This window comes from Myxine glutinosa, chromosome 3, assembly GCF_964187855.1.
Source record: "Myxine glutinosa chromosome 3, kmMyxGlut1.1, whole genome shotgun sequence".
NCBI classification, from domain to species: Eukaryota; Metazoa; Chordata; class Myxini; order Myxiniformes; family Myxinidae; genus Myxine; species Myxine glutinosa.
Window position 1 is genome coordinate 184,628,318 of NC_136263.1, and position 25,053 is coordinate 184,653,370.

The 25,053-nt window shown below is 43.7% G+C and overlaps 1 protein-coding gene across 2 annotated transcripts in view; it reads left to right on the forward strand.

The window, feature by feature from the left end:
* Positions 1-22,081, forward strand: part of LOC137417147 (TNF receptor-associated factor 2) — a 91,622-nt gene extending 69,541 nt beyond the window's left edge. Inside the window, exons 6-11 of one of the 2 annotated variants that reach the window (XM_068102938.2) lie at positions 1,486-1,560; positions 9,998-10,450; positions 11,020-11,197; positions 13,996-14,144; positions 16,915-17,153; positions 21,710-22,081. In XM_068102938.2, the coding sequence (XP_067959039.1) occupies positions 1,486-1,560; positions 9,998-10,450; positions 11,020-11,197; positions 13,996-14,144; positions 16,915-17,136 (1,077 nt within the window). In that variant the 3' untranslated portion in view covers positions 17,137-17,153; positions 21,710-22,081. The remainder of the gene's footprint in view (positions 1-1,485; positions 1,561-9,997; positions 10,451-11,019; positions 11,198-13,995; positions 14,145-16,914; positions 17,154-21,709) is intronic. The other variant, XM_068102941.2, reaches the window with a different exon arrangement.
* The last annotated feature ends 2,972 nt before the right edge of the window (positions 22,082-25,053 follow it).

Consider the following 25,053-nt stretch of genomic DNA (forward strand, 5'->3'; position numbering starts at 1 on the left):
TTCCTGGCTCTTCAATTGCATCTCCGTTTTTTGGAGCTCCACACTTTCTTGTTCTTCTGGTAACCAATCCAAGGCTCCCTCTCTCCATGTTCCTCGTTCCATCATAGATTCTATCACCACTGTCTGCATCTCTGTTTTCTTCATTTTAGCTCGGACCTCCAAGCTAAAATGCTTGCCCAAAATCAAGAGGTCCGGTTTTAGTAATGCTCGGAACTGTGACTCACTAGGGGTCGCTGTAAACTTCTCTGCGTCAAACTCCATGGTGACTATCCGTTAACACCTGTTAACCTTCACACAAGAAATTTCCAAAAAATATATATATATTTTTTTTTTTGAAAAATTTGGGAACGTCGAAAAAATATTCCAAAATTGGAAAATTTGGGAATGCTAGGGAATTCTTTCCCGGACGAAATTTAAGGAATTTTAGATCCCGGACGAAGACCCAATTGTCAATTGGAGTCAATTGGACGAGCCCCCAATTTCTGTTACGGGGTCCTCTACAATCTCCTGGTCTCGGTAACCTCCAAACCCCGAGAGGAACCCCGGCAGAAAAATATGTTACCCTGTGTTGAAAATCAATAGTGAAACCACACCAATGATTATAAATGAACAAACTTGTATTATAAATCACACACAAGTATAACGGTACAACAAATGGCCATTAAGAGTGCACTCTATATATCTCTTATATAAAGTCAGGTCACCCACGGCGCGACCAGCGAGTGCAACGACACTCCTCAATGTCTCTATGACTTTTCCCAAGGCGAATGGGATTCGCTCCAGCGGTCGATGGAACGAAATCCGGTCGAAGCCCGAATCTCGCTCTCCAGTCGATATCCGAAGCATGTACAGTGGGCAAGGGTGCTCTTCCCGCCAAACTGTACAACGGCGCCCTCCAGAGGCGCACCTTCACCGCTCCCTCAGCAAACCGCAACGTAGTTGGAGACGAAGCGGTCGCACACACACATCCCTGACAGACGGTAGGATGTTGGGGTGAAGATGACACAAAGCAAACCTTCCCAGGTGTCCGAAGCATGGGGTTCAAGATGGCCGACGGCTCTGGCTTGAGCCGATGCGACGAGGCATGGATTCGTCGGAATCTCAGCGCCCCAAATCTGTCTATGCAGATTTCACCACTCCAGCGAATATTCTTATTGCCGGATGTCCCTTCCAGGAACTCAAAATCCCCTCGTGGCTGTCGGTAAACCTTGCTCGTTACGGAGCACTGACGTTATGCGTCCTCTCCGACCTTGCTCGCGCTGCTTCTTCCTCTTCACCTTCTCGTCTTTCCGGTTCGGTGTCCTGTATCATTTAAAGTTAGCCTTTTTAACTTTAAATAACCGTTCCTGAATAATAAGCCTTTTGAAGATAATAATAGTACATGATATCAGAACTACGTCAAGTGGGTGAAAACCACAATAACGGAAGTTACGAATCCGTAACAAATGCTCATCTCTCTTTTTCTGTACCGTTTGCATCTTACAGCTTTTGCAGCATGTGAAGCAATGTTCAAAAAAAAGATCGACCTGCAGGTTTGCTTCTCTTGGCTGCATGGAAAAGGTAATCTTTCATGCTGCTGTTCTCCATTGTATACTTCAAAGATCTAAAGCTTGGTTGGGTACATTTTAAAAATTGATTTGTGACGTAATCTTGTTTCTCAAAATCGTGGAGATTGTGCATGAGCAACAAGGATATAGCTTTCTAGAATTCGATGGCATTCCTCCACAAGCCTTTCATTGGCACCAGGAGAATATCGTGAGGACTTCCAAGACTGCACTATTGGCAGTCCGTGCGGCATCTGGAGACTGTGCTCACCTGTGAGCGCTTGGCGTGTCTATGCCAACTTGCCAGAGGAGAAAAGACGTACTTTTTTAATAGTGAATTTATTGTTCATCAAGACATTAGGTGCCGAACGAGGCCTTCAGCTAACGTTCTAGTTTTCCATAAATGTTGGAGTAGATGTGTACACCTGCATTGAGAATCTGTGAAAATCTATACCGCTCGTACAAGAAAACATTGGCTTTTGGGTTGAAAGAGCACAAGTTAACAAACGGATCTTATTTGCCTCTTCCCCGGGGCTGATACCGTGGTTTGCCCGGGCCTACTTCAACTTGTTAGCTGACTAGAGGTACAGTCGTGGCCAAAAATATTGGCACCCTTGCACTTTTTTCAAATAATGCATCATTTCTTCCAGAAACTTGTTGAAATTTAAAAAATATTTAGATATCCACATATGTATTTCTTTGGTTTGCAGTGGAACAAAACAAAAAAAGCTGAAAAAAGTACTAAATCTTAGCTTATTCCACACAGAAATCCTAAAATGGCCCGGACAATATTATTGGCGCCTTTTTGAAGTTTTTTTTTATTTTTTTTTTTATTTTTTTTTGTATACAAGATCGAGGCTCGTGAAAGAGCTAACATTAATCACACAAAAAGACAAACCGACACACAAAACACAAAAAACAAGGGGAGCGGTAGACAAGATGGGGAGAGAGGGGGAAGGACACAAAAGAGAGGGGGAAGGACACAAACACAACATTTGAGAGCAGGGACATCGGGAGGACTTGGGGGGGAGGTGGGAGAGGATTAAAACATATGAACACTGCAAGGACTCTGGGGTGAATTACCGGGGGTAGAAAAGATCAAGGTTTTCGATGGGGGAAGATAAGAGATGGTGGTGAACAGCTGTTTTAAAGACCTGGAGGGAGGAGTGGGATTGAAGGGAGTGGGGGAGTTTGTTCCAGAGGCGGGAGAAAAGGGGAATGAAAGAGTGAAGGTGAGCAGAGAGCCGAGACTTTGGCAGTTTAACCAGAAGAGGGTTGCAGGCAGATCTTGTGCGACCTGAAGGAATATTGGGGGGACAGAGCACAGAGAGAGCTGGGGGAGCAAGGCCGGAGAGGAGTTGGTAGAAGACAGAAAGACCACCAACCTGCCTGCGGTGAGTGAGTGAAAGGCCCTCGGCGTTGACTACATCGCAGGAGATTCCAATGATTCTGAAAGCTTTGGTTTCAACAGCGTGAAGCCGAGCAAGGTGTGAGGCAGGAGCACCAGCCCAGAGGGGGGAACAGTATTCCATTGAGCTGCGGATGAAAGCCTTGTATGTGGTGAGGAGTTCAGGTGTGCCAAGGAAGGACTTCGCACGACGGAGGATGCCCAGTCGGCGACTGGCTTTGGAGGCCAGCTTGGAAATGTGGTTTTCCCAAGAAAGATCATGGCAGATAGTGAGACCCAAAAGCTTGAGCGACAGAACTTCTTGGAGAGGATTGTTGAGAAAGTATATGGGAGGGTTGTCCAGTCGGTCCTTTCGGAGAGACATTGTTAGAGTGTGAGATTTGTCAGGATTGAAAGACATGTTCCACTTGTTTGACCAGTCTGTGATTTTGTCCAGGTCTGCAGAGAGTGAGGAGGCTGCAGACTGCCGATCTGAGGGATGAGGAATGGAGCGACAGAGAGTAGAGTCGTCAGCAAAGAGATAGAGAGGATTTTCAAGAGAGTCAGAGAGATCATTGATGAAGACCAGAAAAAGCACAGGGCCAGAACACTACCTTGGGGAACTCCAGCCTGAACAGGAAGAGGAGATGAGAGAAACCCATTCAAGGCCACACGTTGACTACGACCAGAGAGGAAGTCCGCCAGCCATGCGTGGAGATTTCCATGGATACCAAAGGAGGAGAGTTTGGAGAGCAGAGCAGGGTGCCAGACCGTATCGAAGGCACGTGAAATGTCAAGGGAGACAGCTCTAATTTCCTGTTTGGCGTTGAGGACCTCCATCCATTGTTGAGAAAGCAGAAGCAGCATGTCCAGAGTAGAGTGACCAGGTCTGAAACCAAATTGATGATCAGAGATCAAGCCATTGGAGAAGAGGAAAGATTTAATATCTGAAGCAATGATGGATTCCATGACTTTGCTGATAATTGGGAGAAGGCTGATTGGTCTGTAGTTGCTGGGATCTGTTTTTGCACCTTTTTTGTGCAAAGCGGTGATGTTGGCTGATTTCCAAGCAGATGGCAGATGACCTTGAGCAAAAGAGAGGGTGAAGAGAACAGAAAGAGGGAGTGAAAGTGCAGAAGAACATGATTTTAGGACCCGTGGGCTGATGCCGTCAGGACCAGTTGCAGAATCAGAGTCGAGGGTTGCCAGAAACTTTTCCACCTTGTCAGGAGGAAAGGACACAGAGTCCAGGAGCAGCTGGGTACGGTGGGTACAGAGAGGGATGGGTTTGGGACACAAGATTTAGAGGCAAACACAGAGTTGAGGCATTCAGCTTTTTCACGTGCGGAGTCAGCCGTTTGAGGTGAGGGAGGGGATGGAGGGGGAACAAACACCAGAAACAGATTTGACCAGACGCCACCAGGATTTGGAAGAGGGAGACAGATAAGAGAGTTCGGTCTTGAGAATGGTGAGATATTGTTTCCTGGCTCTCCTGAGGGTGGACACACACTTGTTTCGGGCTTTGTGAAAGGAAATGAGATTTCCTTCCATTGGATTTGCTTTCCAGGAGACGAAAGCAAGTTGTTTCAGGGCAACAGCCTCACCACAAGATTCCGTGTACCATGGACGGGAGGAAGGGTATGACAACTGAAGACGAGATGGTATAAATCTGTGCATGAGAGAGAGCAATTTACTTTGAAAGAATTCCCAGGATGAGTTGATGTCAGAGGCGGTAGAGATGGGAGACCAGTCCAGATGATTGATGGCTGCTTGAAGACCGTGCCAGTTGGCCTGAGTGAAATGCCAGACTCGTCGACGCTGAGGAGGCTCTCTGAGAATGGTCAGAGAGATGTCCACTTTGACAAGCACATGATCAGATGAGCCGATTGGAGCAGAAGAAGAGCAGCAGACATTTTCAGGGAAGTTTGTCATAACCAAATCCAGAAGAGAAGATGCTCCGTTGACTGAGATCCGGGTCGGGAAATTGACAGATTGTGTCAGTCCCAGTGAGTCGCAGAAGTCCTTTGCTGAAGAGCCATGGCTGGTGAGAGAGGTACCCACACCCAGCCAACTGGCATGGTGACAATTGAAATCACCACATATGAGGAAGAGAGAGTTGGGATGGGTAGATAGAAGTTGGTCCATATTATCAGACAGTGAGATGTAGATGGAGTCATCGCTGATTGGTGGACGGTACAACACACATATGAACAAAAGGTGGGAGCGAAGGGGAAGCCGTAGCCAAAGGTATTCCTGGGGGTGAGGTGGAGAGAGGGCAGTGGAGGGCGAGTGAGGAAGAGAGTTTTTTATAAAGATAGCAACCCCACCTCCAGGACGAGGCTCAGGTCTATCATACCGGAGGAGGGAGTAACCTGGGAGAGATACCAAGGCATCAGAGACATCATGAAGGAGGAAAGTTTCTGTTAAGCAGATCACATCTGGTTTGTCAGAAGCAACCTGTATGGAGAGGTCAGTCAAGTTTGAGCGAAGGCCCCGGATGTTTGAGGTCCATACCGTTAATGAAGAGGAAGGGGGAGCATCGGGTCCAGAACAGGGGGGGGGAGGGGTAGGGTAAGATGTGGAAGAGGAGGAAGAGGTAGGGAGAGCTGTTGAAGGTGTGTCAGAGATTTCAGAATAGCTTGGAGAAAGGGAAGAATGGGGCGGACAAAAGGTTTGATGGAGATTGGGTGAGGCACAGTGAGGTGTTATTTGAGGAGGGGGAAGAGCAAGGCAGAAGGTTTGGGGAGATGAAGGTGAAAGTTGGAAGGAGGAAGAAGCAGGGAGGATGCTTTGAGGAGGAGGGGTGAGAGGGGAGGAGCGAGGGAGAGTCTCGGAGGGGAGGGGTGTGGGGGGAGTTTAGGAGGGAGGGGAGGGAAGGGGCAAGGGGGGAGATTTGAAAGGGATGGGTGATGGGGAGGATTTGGAGGGGAGGGGTGAGATTGGATTTTGAAAAGTGTACGATTCATGGGAAACGAACATTTTTTGCAAAATGAGTTTGAGACCTTCGAGTCAAAAATACGTTTGAGGACACTGGAGGAGGGATGGAGTTCTGGATAGTTTAGGGAATGTAGAAAGGAGGAACTGTAAGAGATGGTATTATATATATTTTTTGGAATGAATAGATTTGGTGAGCAAGACGAAAGCATCCTTTTGTAGGAAAAGAAGAAAAGGGTGTTATAATATATGAGAGAAAATAGTTGTTCAGGGGAGAGATTATACATTTCTAACCGCGTGATCGCGAACGAAGAACGAACGAACAAAAAGAACAAATAAACGAATAAGACCTGGGAAGGAAATAGTTTTTTTGGGGTTTTTTTTTTTTTTTGTTTGTTTTTTTGGGAGTACAGATATTAAACAAGGAGGTACGGGGTGAACGACTGGTACGAAACAGAGAACGAAAATAATTTCAGCGCATTCGACGAATCGCTGAGAGAAAAACAAACCACAAGGTCGGAGACGGTACGGTAGTCCAAGCCTACGAGTACTAGGCCGCAGAATACTCGATACCATTAACCGACGATTGTGTATACATGTACGAAAAATTAGCACCGAAAATTTTCCAAAAGATACGCTATAGGTACATACACCGAAAGATAGATACAGTCTCGACAAAAACACGATTGAGAAATATCACTTAGCTTCGAAAGCGTGAGCGCATGGAGCAGCTTCGAAAAGACGTGACCTCGCCGTGATCTCGCGAGACTTGAGAAATAATTGTGAGAAATAATTGGAGTTGTGAGAAAATTTGTGAGAGTTGTGAGAAATAATTGGATTTCAAGCAGGTGATTCTCCTTTAAGTTGGAATTGAACTCACCTATGGTGAGTTGCATGTACCTGAAATATAAAAATCACTCATTCAACCAGTTTGGATGGAGAAAAGTAGTCATTCTGCTGTTTTGTGTCACTGTGTGTACCGCAATGAGCATGGAGAAAAGAAAGAAAACCAGATAATTGTCTGAGGAGGTCAGACACAAGATTGAAGCTAAGCATGGACAATCAAGGCTACAATTTCATCTAAAGAGACCTTGATGTTCCTGTGTCCACCGTACACAATGTTATCAGGAGGTTTGAGGCCCATGGCACTGTAGCTAACCTCCCTGGATGTGGCCGCAAGAGAAAACGTGATCGAAGATTGCAGGGAAGGATTGTTCGAATGGTGAAGAAAGCACCTCGATCAACTGCCAAACAGATTCAAGTTGACCTTTTTTTTTTTTTTTTTTTTTTTTTTTCTATACTGAATCGAGGCTCGTGAAAGAGCTGACAACCGCGAGGGAAAGACAAAGACAGTACATGGGGACCGCGAGGGAAAGACAGTACATGGGGACCGCGAGGGAAAGACAAAAACAGCACATGGGGACCGCGAGGGAAAGACAGTACATGGGGACCGCGAGGGAAAGACAAAAACAGTACATGGGGACCGCGAGGGAAAGACAAAGACAGTACATGGGGACCGCGAGGGAAAGACAGTACATGGGGACCGCGAGGGAAAGACAAAAACAGCACATGGGGACCGCGAGGGAAAGACAAAGACAGCACATAGGGACCGCGAGGGAAAGACAAAGACAGTACATGGGGACCGCGAGGGAAAGACAAAAACAGCACATGGGGACCGCGAGGGAAAGACAGTACATGGGGACCGCGAGGGAAAGACAAAAACAGCACATGGGGACCGCGAGGGAAAGACAAAAACAGCACATGGGGACCGTGAGGGAAAGACAAAGACAGTACATGGGGACCGCGAGGGAAAGACAAAAACAGCACATGGGGACCGCGAGGGAAAGACAAAGACAGTACATGGGGACCGCGAGGGAAAGACAGTACATGGGGACCGCGAGGGAAAGACAGTACATGGGGACCGCGAGGGAAAGACAAAAACAGCACATGGGGACCGCGAGGGAAAGACAAAGACAGCACATGGGGACCGCGAGGGAAAGACAAAAACAGCACATGGGGACCACGAGGGAAAGACAAAGACAGCACATGGGGACCGCGAGGGAAAGACAAAGACAGCACATAGGGACCGCGAGGGAAAGACAAAGACAGTACATGGGGACCGCGAGGGAAAGACAAAAACAGCACATGGGGACCGCGAGGGAAAGACAAAGACCCAGGATTTTTTTTAGACATAAGATACGACAGTTTCAACTCGCACCATCCGTCGCCAACTCAATGAAAGGAGGTTCTATGGAAGGAGACCCAGGAGGACCCCACTGCTGAGAAAGCCCGACTGGTGTTTGCCAAAACACACCTGAACAAGCCAAAATCCTTCTGTGGACAGATGAGTTCAAATTAGAGCTTTTTTGTAAAGCACATCATCTCTATGTTTACAGAATACAAAATGAAGCCTTCAAAGAAAAGAACACCTTCCCTACAGTCAAACATTGAGGAGGTTCAGTGATGTTTTTGAGTTACTGGGCTGCATCTGGCACTGGGTGCCTTGAATGTGTGCATGGCATCATGAAATCAGGAGATTACCAAGGCATTTTGGAGCACAATGTTCAACCCAGGGTCAGAAAGCTGGGTCTTCGTCAAAGGTCATGGGTCTTGCAGCAGGACAATGACCAAAACACACACTTCAAAAAGCACCCAGGAATGGCTCAAGGCAAAATGCTGTACTGTCCTGAAGTGGCCAGCAATGAGTCAAGATCTAAATCCCATTGAACACACCTGTGGGGAGATCTGAAAACAGCAGTTGGGAGAAGGCACCCTTCAAATCTGGGAGAACAGGAGTAGTTTGCACAAGAAGAGTGGGCCAAACTGCCAGTAGAGAGGTGAAGGAAGCTCATTCATGGCTATAGGAAGAGCTTGACTGCAGTTATTTTGTCCAAAGCCCGTGCTACCAAATATTAAGTCGAGGGTGTCAATAATTTTGTCAATGCCATTTCTTTTTATTTTTGCTGATTTAAAAGTATATATTAAGTTCTTAATCAAAAACAAAGGTTCTGTGATATTAACAGTGAAATAAAGAATTGTGGAGACAAAATACTTTTGTCAATTTCAACTTACTTTTGGAGAAAATTGTGAGTCATTTCAAAATAGTGCAAGAGTGCCAATATTTTTGGCCATGACTGTATAAATCTTTTGCAACATTTCACATAAACCAAGAACCCTGAAGCATTCCCAATTCGTCATTATGGTAATTTTTTTTGTTGGCCTTGTCTACATGACCCAATTCCAATAAAACTAAATATTAAATGTCGTCACACGTTGCCTCCACCTACCCTGTACACGAACATCCATACCATGTGATTCGTAAATGACTATCTGCCATCATTGTATTACTGAAGGTCTAGTTACCCTGCGTTTGCAAAGCTAAAAGTGGGGCTAAGCAATTGTTTGCATACATGTGCCGCACGTGTGCCGTGTGCCGTTCGTGTGCCGTATCTGCATTTTTAAAATTCATTTTCTTGGCAACCGTTGGTCCGATTGACACGAAATTTTACCATAGGAGCGCCTCCACCTGTATAAATTTTTATTCATAATTATGACGTCATAGGTCACGTGGTACAGGCGCCATCTTGGAAAAATCGAAAAAAAAGTTGCAGCTCTATATCTCCAAAACTGCTCAATGGAAAAAATTTAAACATGGCTCATTGTCAAGTACTCCGCTTGGGGAATAAGATATGTTAATGATAATGTCATCTGCACCTTAATTATGACATAATTCGACAAGTATAAAGCTTCATCCGATCAAGCTGAAATTTCTTGAGCATCATCTAGGGATAAATTGGTGGAGAAAAAAAAAAAAGTCATCGGTCACATGGTTCGGCCGCCATATTTGTTTTTAACACAAAAACCTTTAAAAACACTGACAACACATCCTGGCGAGGGTCTGCAATCTCTGATTGTTCTTTCTTGTTCTGATTATTTAATGTCCCACTTTTAGAAGGTTGTCGTCAGAGCATTCTGCACTCATGTCGTTTTATTATTTTCTGCATATTTTTGCTTCTGCAATGTCATGCGTTTTTGCACTCTTTTTGGCCTGGTATATAATTTACTTTAATTATTGCCAACCAATCAAATGAGATGGTCCTGACTATTCACTGTGACATTCAATGTATTTCAGGTTGACAGGAACACAGTAGAACACGAGCGGAAAAGTTTTGTCAACCATCTTGGATTGGTTCTTGATGTTCTCCATAAAACCTCAGGAGTTACCCCAGTTCATCCTGGGGAATTGGAGGCCAGAATATCCTTTATCGAGCAGAAGTTGCTTGTTGTTGAACAGCTGGTGTCTTCGCATACAGTTGCTGAGCCACATTTGGGTGCAACGTGTCGTAAAGACTCTCAGTTGTACCAGCAAAGGACTACTGGGGTAAAGGGTAAGGAGTCGTCAACTGCGGGAGAACATCTTGAAGCCCTCACACAAAGGCTTGATTTGGCTGAGCAAAGCATCCATCGTTTTGAAGATGTCGTTACTGTACTAAACCGTGAGGTGGAGAGCTTGTCTGTGCAGAGAATTGGTGGGGATCAAGTCCAGCATGGAAACACAGGCACAATTGATTTCCTGAATTCCAAGGTGACTAGAAAGTAGTCACGTGACTTTGTGGTATTTCCACTGCACATAACCCATTCTGAGGCAATAAGACCCTGGATATCAAATCGGTGGGTGTGTTTTGGAATAAATTCAGGACAGACAGACTATGTGAAGTTTTGCATGCCGTTTTGAAGGTATTTTCTTTGGACATTCCCAAATTCCCACTCACCTGTTGATAAATCTTGTGATCATGTGCTTTAATGTCCGGTCTTCGTGCCGTGATGTCGTACTATTATCAAAATTGATCATCACTGAAACGGCCTTTCATTTTGCCTTTGAAATCCACAACATTTGACGCAGGTGATGTATTCTTCGTGATCCATGTCCTACATGTATGCTGTGTACAGATCGGTTCCAAAAAATACGTATCGACCAGTTTTATTTTATCGCCTCGGATTGGGTTATCTGCACCAGCTTTTATTCACGGTGATCAAATATGAGTTTTATTTTACCATGTCCTAGGACTCTTTGAATGTATTGTAAAATATTGTATTTTTATTGCATTTGATCAACCTATGGATTTCTTTACAGTTGCATACATCTATTCATAGATCCGAACATTTGAGCAGGAGGTGGGTGTGAATGGTGTCGCGCTTGCTGATCTCCGAAAGAAGGTGGAAGCCATGGAATTGGCCACATTTGATGGCATATTCATCTGGAAAATCACAGAAGTTTCTCGGAAGCGTAACGACGCCATATCTGGGCGTCAAATTGCGCATTACTCACCTGGTGAGAAGCATATTTCAGATAATGTCGAGCACATTTTGTTTTACTGGTGAATATCAGGAACTGTAGAAAAACGACGTTCTCAATGAAGAGGTTTCTCGGATTGGTGTTAAACGGGCACCCCGTCTGCCAACATTCGTTTGTGGATGTTAACGATCCCACGGTGTCCTTTGCGAAGAGTAGGTGAGCTGTCGCCAGCAATGTTGTCAAATTCAAAATTCCTGCTCTAAGCAGCAGAGGGCGCTACATCAGTGGCACAGCTGTGACCTCAGCCAATGATGCTACCCCACAGCCTTGTGCTGCATATGAACAAGAAGAAAGACTTGCCGTAGTTCTTCAAACGTCCCTCAGAAAATTATTGCATGGATCCCAGTCGCGGTTGCAAACAGGCTGTCATTCACATTAGTTGCTGTCTGGGAAGGCATGAAAAGCGACACGGCTTGCGAAAGTTCATGGAAAAAGTCAAGGAAAAATCTTGCTTTGTGGATCCCTCCACTTTTGATGCCGTTTTTTTTTTGTTTTTTTTCCCCCTCATTTCTTGTCTAATCAAATTTCCATTTTGATAAACATTAATTGGCCGTGTCGCTGTTGCAAATTTTCAGGCCTGTAGCTTAAATAACTTTCCAGATATTGTGTGTAAATATCAACCGATTATGCTATTTTCCCATTTGTCTCATTAAATGTTTTGATAACTTTGGCCCTATTTGACTTAAATGAATTATTTTGGTGTTCTATGAAGTTGAGAAGTTTCCATGTCTACTGATATTCATATCATTGCAAATGGACTAAATTATTTACCGAAGGTCACCTTTTACTGACCTTTGACCTGAGGTGGCACAAATAAGTACAAGAAATACCCCGATTTACGTGTCCCCCTTGTCATTTTGCAAATACGCCGTCACTTTATAAATACCACTACCTGATTTGCATTGCCTCAAACCACACTTACGTCGCTGACAGCATCCATCCTTACTCGTATCCATCGTCTCAGCCTTCTCCTCCACCTACCGTGTACACAAACCATTTTGTGTTGCGCATAAAGGCATGTAATGTATTGTAGAGTACTTTGGTGACTATCTTATTGTACCCTGTATAATTTGTGTTTAGGTTTCTGCTGTACATTTGTGTTGAGTACAGTATTTTTAGTAATTCAATGTAACGTGGGTAGGTCTAGGATGAAGATGTGGGCCTTTAACACACAGCTTCATCATACCCACCGTTGTCTTTGTTTAGCTCTCAAATGCAGTTTACCGTGGTATATCTTTGTGATCCTTGAGCATCATGCCACCTAAGCATGTTTTTTTTACGTGGCAAGGATGTATCTGTGGCTACGAGTCAGTGTAAAAGTGTTACTTTAAAAGTGAAATTAGATGTTATTTTTCAAATTGATGCGGGTTATTAGGTTTGCCTCCGACTATTGTGTGTACCATAAAACGTATGTGTATTTGAATACACAGTAACTGTCATATAACCAGACAAAGGTTATATAATAGGTGAAGTGGCGATGTTAGGAATGCATCCCCCCTTATTCCAATAATCCTTACGAGAAAAGTCTCTGATTTATGTCATTTTGATATCCATCGCACCTTTCAGGAACACATCTTCGACATAAACCGGGTTATAATAGTAATCTTCCTTTTTGACCAAATTTTCTCCACAAAGGCTGTGGCATATCCAACTATTTTATTTTTTTTGTACACCACTCTTTTCCTATTCCACCTCCAGGCGCTGCATGACATCATCGGGGCCCGGCGACTACGCGAGCTGAAAGAGAGTACTCAGTTTTCACTCCGTTTGTTTGTTTTCTTTCTTTCTTGTTTGTCTGGGTGATACCTCAGCCATCCGTTGAGCTAGAAAGCTGAAATTTGGCCACAATTGTGAGCCCGTGCTTTGGCAAAAACTGTATTTTAAAATTTTTGATTAATCAATTAATTGATTAATTACTTAATGATTAGCGATTTATTAAGTACCTATTTATCTCAGGCACATTTTGAGCAAGGAAGCTGATATTTGGACACAACAGTGACTAATTGATTTGGTTGTGAAGGGTAGTTTTGATCTATTGATTAATCAATTCATGGATTATTATTTTTCGATTAATTACTTAATTTTTAAAAAGTTATAGATTCGGATGAAACAGTGGTGGTTTAGGTATGCTATTAGCCAATTGATTAAGAAATTAATTATATTACGGTTATTATTTATTTATTTTAATTATGTAATTAATCAATTATTGTACACCACTCCCTTTCAATTCCATCTCCATGTGCTGCACGGCAGCATCGCCAGGCGCCAAAGGCACCCCAGTTGGGCTAGCGGCTAGGGTGCCGGCTTAGGATCCTAGGATCCTGGGTTCGAATCCCGGTCGATCACTGAATTAATACCAGGGGGATTGACTCAGCCTGTCATCCTTCCGAGGTCGGCTAATTGAGTACCAGTTCACTGGTAATTCCCTGTTTGTCGTTAAAGGCGGCAAAAAGGGTTGGCGTCAGGAAGGGCATCCGGCCGTAAAAACATTGCTTCAAAATGGGGACCAAAAAACAATAACAACCACGGTTCCCGAAAAAGGCCAACCCCCGCTTTGTGGGGAAAAATGGCCTTGAAAGGTGTTTTTTTTTTTTTACTCCCTTTCAATTCCATCTCCATGTGCTGCACGGCGGCATCGCCAGGCGCCAAAGGCACCCCAGCAATGTCGCGCGCTGGAGTATATGTTTATTTATTTGGCATGTGGGCGGTGTACATTGAATGCATCTGTACTTGTTTAAACATTTGTTACTCTTGAATTCCTTTTGTGCTTGCAGCTTTCTTCACCAGCAGATATGGTTTCAGGTTATGTATGCGTGTTTACCTCAACGGTGATGGGGTTGGTCGTGGCACACACATATCTCTCTTCTTTGTCATCATGAAAGGAGAGTATGATGCTCTTATCAAGTGGCCCTTCCGACAAAAGGTGAGAGATCTTGAGTGTGTAACTTTTGTGTTTTTGTCCGGTTGCGAGTTTCTTCTAAAAGTAGGTTTCTTTTTCAAGAGTATGCTAATTTTCTCATTGGGTGGCACTTCACCATGCAGTAAGCCAATGACCCCAAAAACACTGCCAATGCCACCATGGAGTTAATCAGGGGAAAGACATGGAAGGATTCAGACTGGGATTCAGTCAGTCTCCTGATTTAAATCAAATGAAGCATGCATTTCAATTTCTTTCTTTCTGAAGAGGAGACTGAAGAGAAGAACAAGAAGAATTTCTGAAGAGAAGAAGAAGAGGAGGAAATGCGAATGGTTCGGTGGATGTGTGGACTATCGTTGAGAGAGAGGAAGACAAATGATGAATTGCGAAAGATGATTGGAATAGAGCCTGTGATTGATGCTGTGAAGAAGAACAGGTTGAGATGGTTTGGTCATGTGTTGAGGAAGGATGAAAGTGACTGGTTGAGAAGAGTGATGGAAATGAATGTAGAAGGAAGTAGAGGACGGGGAAGACCGAGAAAGACCTGGCTCAAGATGGTGGAAGAAGAAATGCGGGCAAGGGGGTTAACAAGGAGAGATGCAGAAAATAGGGCAAAATGGAGAAGATTGTCATGGGGACCGCAAGGCTAACTCCCGCTCTAGCAGGGAAAATGGCCTTAAAATGCCTGTTGTTGTTGTTGAAGAGGAGACTAAAGTCAAAATCAGAAACACCCCCCAAAACAAACAACAACTGAAAATGGCTGTAGTAAAGGCTTGGCAAAGCATCTCAAAGGAAGATACCAATAGCTTGGTCATGTCAATGGGTCTGACGTGGATTATTTTCTACTCACTCAATAAGATGACTGAGACAGAGAAAACCACGTTCTTGAAGGCAATTTATTTAATACTTGCTAAAAACTGAACACAGCACATACACTTCATTAACACAACACACTGTGGACGTCCACACAGATTCTCTCTTCTCTCCGAGCGTTCTGTCTCTATTATAGTCGTGTGGTTTATTTGAAGAAGACAGTGAAGAGAAGCAGATGGGTCTTCCAGTTCTTCATAGTTCATTTTATCCCAGACAAGTAGGTGCCGCCGTTCAGACCTTTCACAAGTTATAGACTGGAAGAATGTGCAGTCAGAGATAACACAAATCAGAAATTCCATATCAGAAAGCTCCAGTAGAACTACACAAAAAACATGCCGCGCACGCATGCACACACACACACACACACACACACACCTACAAAATTCATCAATTTATAGCAGAAGGAACAGCTGGGCAACTAGTTTCACCAGTTCCTCTATCTGACCATTAGTCATCGCGAATCTGTTGAACTGTTGGACCAGCGAAGAATGAAAGGAACTGCAGAAACTTCCAAGAACGCACAAAATGCCGTTTCTGGCGATCAACTTTTAAAAATGTATTGGGGGAGGATCCCTAGACTCCCCTTCATCCCCCCCCCCCCCCCCAAGCGCTATTGCTTAATGCATTACCCCCACATCCCCCCCGTCTTTAAATTCCTGGATCCGTCCCTGGGGTGGGTGCGTCAAGGGTGGTCTGCCTTGATCCTCCCGATTTCTTTTTTCACCCCCCCACCCCCCCCCCCCCCCCCCCCCCCCGTTAAGACGTGTTAGGTGTCACTAAAGGTTCACATGTTGAGCTGTACTGGAGAACACAAGAAACTTTTATGAATTACATGACAAAATGCAAAAAGACCGGCATCATCAAACCACAAAACCAAAAAATAACAAGACCAATAGTCTAACAATGGCATAGCTGGGCTTGTTTGATACTTTATATGAAGAGAATAGTTTGACCTGGGTGGGGAGACCAGATAGCAGTTAGCAGTTAGCAAATAATGTAAATATATAATTTTTTTGACTTCAGGCATGGACAGCCAGTTTGTGAATGACTTGGGTAAAAAAAACAAAAAAAACAGTCAATGGCAAACGATGAACCAATAAATTCCACATTCCTGTGCCACCTTCAGTCGAACGTCAGGCATTGACAGCAGGTTCTCCATATTTTCATTCCAAACAGCATCATTCAATATTCCATTCACAAATTAATACTATGTTATTAATATATCAAAATATAAGGTTAAATCATGATTCAAACCAGCGAACCGTTGTCATTTGTTCACTTCCGGATTCGGGAGCAAAGTCCATGTCGATCGCATTTCAAAATCATAATTTTATTGAGGAATTTCTGAAACCTCGTACCTACCTTACAACACCCGCCTGGACCCCAAAACATTCCACAGAAGGTTATTATATTTCTTTTTAGTAAAATATGAAACTGTAATGGTTACCAAACGCTGTCCCCCTGTCATGTTACCAGATCCTCAGCTATGATTGATGTACGTTTGTGGGGGCATAGGACAGACAAATGCCGTTCCAGATGGCATCGCCCTATGGGCTATGCCATAAAAAACGGCATCAGAACTCACATAATCATCTCCTTTGGTTTGGTCGTAATATGATTGTTAAGCCAGAAGAAGACTTTATGGGACAACCTGTAGTTTGTTAAAAGCTGAAATCTATCTTCATATAATCCATGGTGAGTTTACCCAATCTCAAGTTGTTAAACTCATCTTACTCTCTTCTTTTCTTTAAGTGGCAGGTGCATATAACATGTGTTGTAGTACAATCTGGCTTTGCTTTCTGGTTTTGAACAATGTGCAATCACATGCAATCATTTGGCGAAAAATAGATACCGTAAATCATTTATTTCATTGTCATTAACAAAAAAATTTCTCTACCTGCAGGTAACATTGATGCTGATGGACCAGAATAACCGTGAGCACATTATCGATGCGTTCCGTCCTGATCCAACATCATCCTCCTTTCAGCGACCTGTTAATGAGCTTAATGTTGCTAGTGGTTGTCCTCTTTTTTGTTCTTTGGCCACACTTGATGTATCGCGAAATTCATATGTTCGGGATGACACCATTTTCATCAAGTGCATTGTGGACACGAGTGACCTTTAACCCCTCATCTAACTACGGTATTTTGTTTTGCATCTTTGAGCAAATCAAATGAAAAAGTTTTGAAATATATATATATATATACTTTTTTAGTAAAAACGTTTTCTTTTTGTCTTTAGTTAGGTGGATGCCAAGTTTTTTGTAAGAACACACCCATTTATTATGTATGCAGATCTGATGGTAATTTGATACCCCTCCCCCACCCTAGTGTAACAACACTCCCTTCACAGGCATAATGCACAGAAAGGTGTGGGAAATAAATGTGCACACACCAACTCTAAAGTGATATCCCCAATAATTAAAACTAATCTCTCCTTAAAATGAAAAAACGTAGAACGATTGTACACCTCCCGAGCTTTTCTGCATTGCGCAAACACAACTGATTGTAACAAAAATTATGGCAGTGGCAGGAACACACTGGTATGTAGTGTCGTCACGTCTGAGGCTCCCGTTAAGACAGAACCTTGTGCTGGGACCTTTAATCATGGGAAATGGCCCAAACAATCTTTTATTGCACTGCGTTCAATTAGTTTATACATCTTTACCATTCCCCATGCATCATCCAATCAAAACACACATGGAAAACTGAACGAACCAAGCGAATGAAATGGAAACACTCAAACTTGTGCAGAATGATGAGAAACAAAGCACAAATTCTAACCCACTGGGTGCCACCGATCGCACTCGTTCAACAAGCTAATAATCCATGCGAGAATTCCCTTTTCTGATGCCAAGGTTGGAAGCCGGACTCAGTGCAGCTCGCTTTGGAAACCAGCTGTGAGACGAGAGCCAGTGACTAGTATCTCCCAAGATGCCGTAAGCCAAAACAAGCACAAAGATTAATCAAGAGAAAGGCCAGCGACAATCAGCCTCCATAACGCCTCATGGACCACTTTGTCGCCTTCAAGCGAGGCCTCCTGGGCTGCCTTCCGTCCTCTGCCTCCAATACCTCCAAAAACACAGGGTGATCCCAACTTGGGTCAATACCAAAACTCCAGAGAGAACCACTTGTTTGTACACCTTTCACACGTAGCTTTTTGATCTCTCCAAAGACACACACACGCCCTCTTTTTCTTCCTAATCTCCAGGTCTCTCTCGTTCTTTCCTTCTTCAAGTGAGGTCTCTCACGTTCCCCTCCTTGTCTTCCTGGGTGGAGTTCTCCTCTTCTTCCTCCTGGGTCGAGTTCTCCCCTGACAGTCCCATGCATTGGGCGGGCCCCATTAAAATAAATTGCAATATCACTTCCTGCTCCGCAGCACATTACGCCGCAATGTGCTGCTCCACAGCACATTATGCCGCAATGGCTGACACACACTGGCCAGACACATCGTGACCGGCCTTTCACCCACGTGACGTGTGCCTCTCTCATGGGAAATCTTCACCTTGCCCCACCTACAAAAAAAGGTGCTTATGCCCAAAAAATTAATGTCAAACCTGTCTACAAATTGTATATGCTGCCTCCTCAACGTTATGTGCAACAAACGACTTACTCTGACAGGTCCCTGTTACATGGCAATTTAACCTACTCAAAACACATGGACCATACTACACTTAGCACAGTCTAGCTATGGATCCTCCCCCCTCCCCAGAACCTTACGCACCTGCCAAGGTTCACCGGCGAGAACCCAAGATTCTGGCATTAGCTCTTCGTGTCACACGCCTAATTAACTTACCTAATAAATCAGAGAGGGCTGTGGGAAGCGAACGGTAGCTAGCGTTACCTACTCTTCTTAACACTCTATCCCCTTAGTTTCAATAATGATAAAATGCACTCACAAAATTCACGATTATGGACAAAAAACAAGTTATTTGTCAATTTTGATCCCCGCCCTGCTAGCTGTGTTCTTCAGCTGTTCCTGGGATGGGAAGAGAATATGGCAAGATGTCTGCCGCCCCCCCCCCCCCCCACCCCCTCAAATTGTGCCCACTAGTCTTGGAAACTGCTTTGGCAGCTCTATGCATCTGAAGATGCAAAAGGAGTTGTCTTCTTTTTTTTATATCGTGGTATTTTTACCACTAGCTTCCAGCTAGTCCTTTTTAAATGCTAAGACACAAGCAAAGAAGCAGCACATACCACTTTTAGTGTCTTTCGTATGACTCGGCCGGGGTTCAAACCGCTGACCCCCCAGACTCAGATTAGATGCTCTAACCATTACGCCACCAAGGCTAGTGATAAAATAAAAACAAATTCTGCATTTGTTTTTATTTGGTAATTTCTGTATGGCAGAGTTGGGGACTCTAGTCACAAAATCTTGCGACTTGAAGAAATTGACTTGAAACCCGGACTTGGGGCTTGGTGTCTGGGGCCTTGCTTGCAACTTACATGCGACTTGAGCTTACAGTGTTCGGAAAATAATCGTTGAACAAACGTTGAATTAAAACGGGGTTTAAAATAAATGGTGAGTGATATTCAGTTGTCGACGTGCACAGATTGGTCATCGACGACATTACCTTGTACTGTACATGAATACTGTACATGATCAGCACGCCAGAACTCATGGCCGCCAGGTCGCATACCATTCTTCACTATGGTTAAAGGGAGTGTCCACTCTCCAGACAGCACAGAGGACACCATATCCAAGTGGTTAGCATCAGTCGTACCAACGTAGGAAGCACAACTTTATTCAAAACGTGTTCTGACTTGGTCACGTGCACGCCCCGACCAAATAAAATGATTTTGTGATGATTGAAATGTCGATTTGACTTGGATTATTTGAACTTCCTCCATAATTGTAAATTATGTAATGACAACATTTGAAGTTAATAAATTATGTTTTATTTTATCCAGTGTCCCGCCCTATTTCTGCTTCCACAGCGTCTTGCTTCCTTCATGATTCCATGGCATCCCGCCCCCTTTGTGATGCCCCTGTGTCCCGCTTCCTTCATGATTCCATATCGTCCCTTCCCCTTTGTGATGTCCTGGTGTCCCGCTTCCTTCATGATTCCATATCGTCCCTTCCCCTTTGTGATGCCCTGGTGTCCCGCTTCTTTCATGATTTCATATCATCCCTTCCCCTTTGTGATTCTCTGTCGTGTCCCTGCTTCCTTCATGATTCCATAGCGACCTGCCCCCTTGTGATTCCCTATAGTGTCCCCACTTCCTTCATGATTCCATAACGTCCCGCCCCCTTGTGATTCCCTATAGTGTACCCGCTTCCTTCATGATTCCATAGCGTCCTGCCCCTTTGTGATGCCCTAGTGTCCCGCTTCCTTCATGATTCCATAGCGTCCCGCCCCCTTTGTGATGCCCTCATGTCCCCGCTTCCTTCATGATTCCATAGCGTCCCGCCCCCTTTGTGATTCCCTGTAGTGTCCCCGCTTCCTTCATGATTCCATAGCGTCCCGCCCCCTTGTAATTCCCTATAGTGTCCCCGCTTCCTTCATGATTCCATGGCATCCCGCCCCCTTGTGATTCCCAATAGTGTCCCTGCTTCCTTCATGATTCCATAGCGTCCCGCCCCCTTTGTGATACCCTCGTGTCCCCGCTTCCTTCATGATTCCATAGCGTCCCGCCCCCTTTGTGATTCCCTGTAGTGTCCCCGCTTCCTTCATGATTCCATAGCGTCCCGCCCCCTTGTAATTCCCTATAGTGTCCCCGCTTCCTTCATGATTCCATGGCATCCCGCCCCCTTGTGATTCCCAATAGTGTCCCTGCTTCCTTCATGATTCCATAGCGTCCCGCCCCCTTTGTGATACCCTCGTGTCCCCGCTTCCTTCATGATTCCATAGCGTCCCGCCCCCTTTGTGATGCCCTGGTGTCCCGCTTTCTTCATGATTCCCTGGCTTCCCGCCCCCTTGTAATTCCCTATAGTGTCCCCGCTTCCTTCATGATTCCATATCATCCCGCCCCCTTGTGATTCCCGATAGTGTCCCAGCTTCCTTCATGATTCCATAGTGTCCCGCCCCCTTTGTGATTCCCTGTAGTGTCCCCGCTTCCTTCATGATTCCATAGCGCCCCGCCCCCTTGTAATTCCCTATAGTGTCCCCGCTTCCTTCATGATTCCATAGCGTCCTGCCCCCTTTGTGATGCCCTAGTGTCCCGCTTCCTTCATTATTCCATGGCATCCCGCCCCCTTTGTGATTGTTTCATTTTAACGTACATAATAAATATACAAGTAAATTAATAAAATCTCCTTGCCTGTTACACATTGAATGCTTTGTTTCTACATGTAAACTATTTAAACATAAGCTGAGGTTGCTGACTAGTCTCCTGTACATATGTTCAAGTCAGTACACTAGATATGAGAAGTAAATTGAATACAAACTTATTGTTCCTGGGAGCAAAGCAAAAAAAATTTCACTGTATAAAGTTGACAAATAAATGAGTTAAACAGCTTTTCATAACTTACATTGCAATAAATGAAGCCCTGTGTCTTAATTCCTTGATAGCGTGTACTCCAAGATAGGTTTATAAGTAAATGTGAGACTTGACACAAGTTTATTTAATACTTGAGACTTGACTTGAGACTTTCCCTCAGACCTGAGCTGCTGTATGGGAAAGGAGGGAGAGTCTTTAAATGTTTTTACCTTTAAAAAATACAAGTCAAAAAGCAAAGTTGTACTCCTGTTGCATCAGGAAACTCCTCTGCTGAGAAAATTGCCCAACACTGGCTGGAATCTACATGGAAAAGGAAAAGTATGCGCAGAGTTTTTCTGGTGCTTGACCATCCCTTCACGGTGTGTGGGGTGGGGAACAGAGGATCTTTGTCCCACAAGTTTTTACTCAATTTAAATGTTTGGGAAACATGATGTAGGTGAATAAAAGGGTTCTGTTTGCGATTTTGAAACTTTGTGGAAAGTGGATGTTGCAAAACCATTGAAATGTCAATAATTGTAAATTATATCATGTGCAAGGTGATGGTATGGTATTTGTTGTAAATTTTGTGTAAATATTTCCCGGAGTGCTGATTTTAACAATAATAAACAGCAATGATTTATTGTATAGTTTAAGCTGGAACTGTGCAGTCCCATCTTTGTTTGACGGGCAATTCAGCTTCCTGTATTGATATGTGCTTGAGCAGCCTTTTTACTCCAACACAGCCGGATCATGATGTGTGGTGTTGCCACATTTTGTGCCTGGTCATCTAAGTGCGCCCTTATGGGTCGCTGTGCGTTGTTAACTCCTGTGTATGTGACATTATTGATGTCATGCACTGAACGACGGGCTAAACCTAAATTTTGTTTCCCCCCAGGTTGAAATACTGTTGACTTTAAATATTTTATAGGAGTCCAACTCTAACTGTGTTGACAGTCTGGAGATAAAGACTACGCAACCAAACCTGTTGATGCAGGTGTTGCCGTAGTTGGAGTCAGGTTCACTATGTTTTTTCGTTCAAAATTTTTGGAGATTAGCAAAACTATACATTTTTGGAATATTCAGAGCATGAGGAATCCAAAAATTAATGTTGGCATTTGCGTAGACACCTTTGCGAAAATGACACTCAGAACAATGATGAAGATCTGTAAAAGCATATTCCTGAATGGTATATACCTAGTAGATCCTGTGTATAGGACTTATAGTTCAATCTGATACTAACAAGGCTGCTTTCTTGCTTTATAAACCCATACCTATAACTTCAAAGGACTTGCAATATCATGTATTATGTAATACAGTTATATCACAAATATAAAGACAATGGTTTTCAATTACCTTTGTTTGTTGCTTTTCTATAATCCTGAGCACTATTTTGAGGCCTTTATTGGATTCCTTGACCCAGAAAACATAGGATTAGCATATTTAATTAAGTTTCTAGGTTGACTGGAAGCTGAGATAGCGCAAAATATGTATTTTATGGCGGCCATTTTGAAAATCCAAAATGGCGGCCATGCAGGTGTCTGTGCAAATGCCAACATTGATTTTCGGATTCTGCATGCTCTGATGATTCCAAAAATGTACAGGTTTGATAATCTCCCAAAATTTTGAACGAAATTATAGCCGGCGAAGCCGGTGTTGTCAATAAACGCGTACGTATTATGTCGAAAACCAGATTATGCTGTATCCCTTGGCTTGAGAATTCCGAAGCGCAATGGAGGCCGCCATCTTGCGGATGCGGAAGTATGCATAACAAATTGAAAAACGTTCAATAGGAGTTTCTTTCACCCGTATTTGTTTGATTCACAATCGTATGCACCTCCAATTGATAATTAAAATACTTTAAGACCAACCTCGGCCCGCACGGGCCTGGTTATCTTCAACGAAAAGCGTCACCAAACACCGGAACCAATGAGATTCGAGCATTTGAAAAAATATTTCTAAAACCAAATCACGCAATGGAGGCCGCCATCGACCGGATGCGGAAGTTTGCATAAAACAATTACGAAAACGTTCAATAGGAGTTTGTTTCACCCGTCTTTGTTTGATTCACAATCTAATGCACCTCTAATTTGTAATTAAAATACGTTAAGACCAACCTCGTTATCTTCAACGAAAATCGTCACCAAACACCGGAACCAATGAGATTTGAGCATTTGGATGCATAAAACAATTACGAAAACGTTCAATAGGAGTTTGTTTCACCCTTCTTTGTTTGATTCACAATCTAATGCACCTCTAATTTGTAATTAAAATACGTTAAGACCAACCTCGTTATCTTCAACGAAAATCGTCACCAAACACCAGAACCAATGAGATTCGAGCATTTGAAAAATATTTTTAAAAAGCTTATTACGCGTTTCGGAGGGTGAAAACGGCGTCAAATATTCTAAAATTGACGAAGAATTGTTTTTTAGAAATGTCGCGGCCGTAGGGAATAGTTTTTCACGGCCGGAAATATCCGGAGTTGAGACGGAATTCACCGAATTAATCAAGAAGGAGATTTTATAAATTGTAATCTCATCCAGAATGCAAATGGTGTCATTTTGAACTAGGTACGGTACCTACTACACCTACCTACTACCAACTACCTAACCTACTGATGCCATAGTGATGGGTAAAATAGCGGCAAGGGGCTTTGGCTTCGCCGGCTCATTGCAGCTTTGCAGTCGGGTACTAGTATTTGTTAACATAGTGAACCTGACTATTGGTGTCGAAGAGCCAAAAGGGCAGTTTTACACATTTAAAATGCTTTACAGAAAGTAACATCACAAATATAGGCCAAGAGTAATAGCTCAAAATAGACCTCAACCTGGAAGAAATTGGAAACAAGCTGAAACTTTCAAGAAGGATGCATAAAAGTATGATATATTTCTCAAAAGTCCCCGAAAATCCTCCTTGTGCTAAAGTGGGAATTCAAGATGGCGTCCAAGATGGCCGCCATTCTCTATTTTCCACATATCTTTGCTTTCTGGCACGACAGAGGCGCAAATAAAGTATCCAAACATAGGTTTTTAAGCACAAGCAATCCAATGAAATAAAGTATTGCATGATTAAGTAAGAAAAAGGATGGTGGGCAGCCTGGTGGCCATTTGTGGGTGTATATATTAATGTTTATTTGTTTCTCATTTCTGATAATGGATGGACTTTGTGTAATATGCAATGAGAAGCTGGGTTCGACCAATACTGCAACGGTTGGAGACAAAGGCCGCAGGACTCCTGTGTTCGCAAGCATCAAGCGAGGTGATGGGCTTCAACAGACGCTGGAGAAAACATATCCATGGAAATATCATCGTAACTGTGCTCAAGCATTCCTCCGAAATAGAGATGAAAAGGCGGAGGATGCTTTTAAGAAGCTTTGCATATTTCTTGATGAGAATGATGAATGCCAGTACTCTGTATCAGAGCTTTTAGAATACATGGGCACGATGGATATTCAATGAAGTATTTCCAGCAACAGTTGAAGGAACATTATGGAGAAGATGTCACAATAACAAGCATCACAGGAAAACAACCCTCTTCTGGTGAAACTGCCAAAATCAAGACTCTCTGCTCACCTTCACTCCTTCATTCCTCTTTTCTCCCACCTCTGGAACAAACTCCCTCAC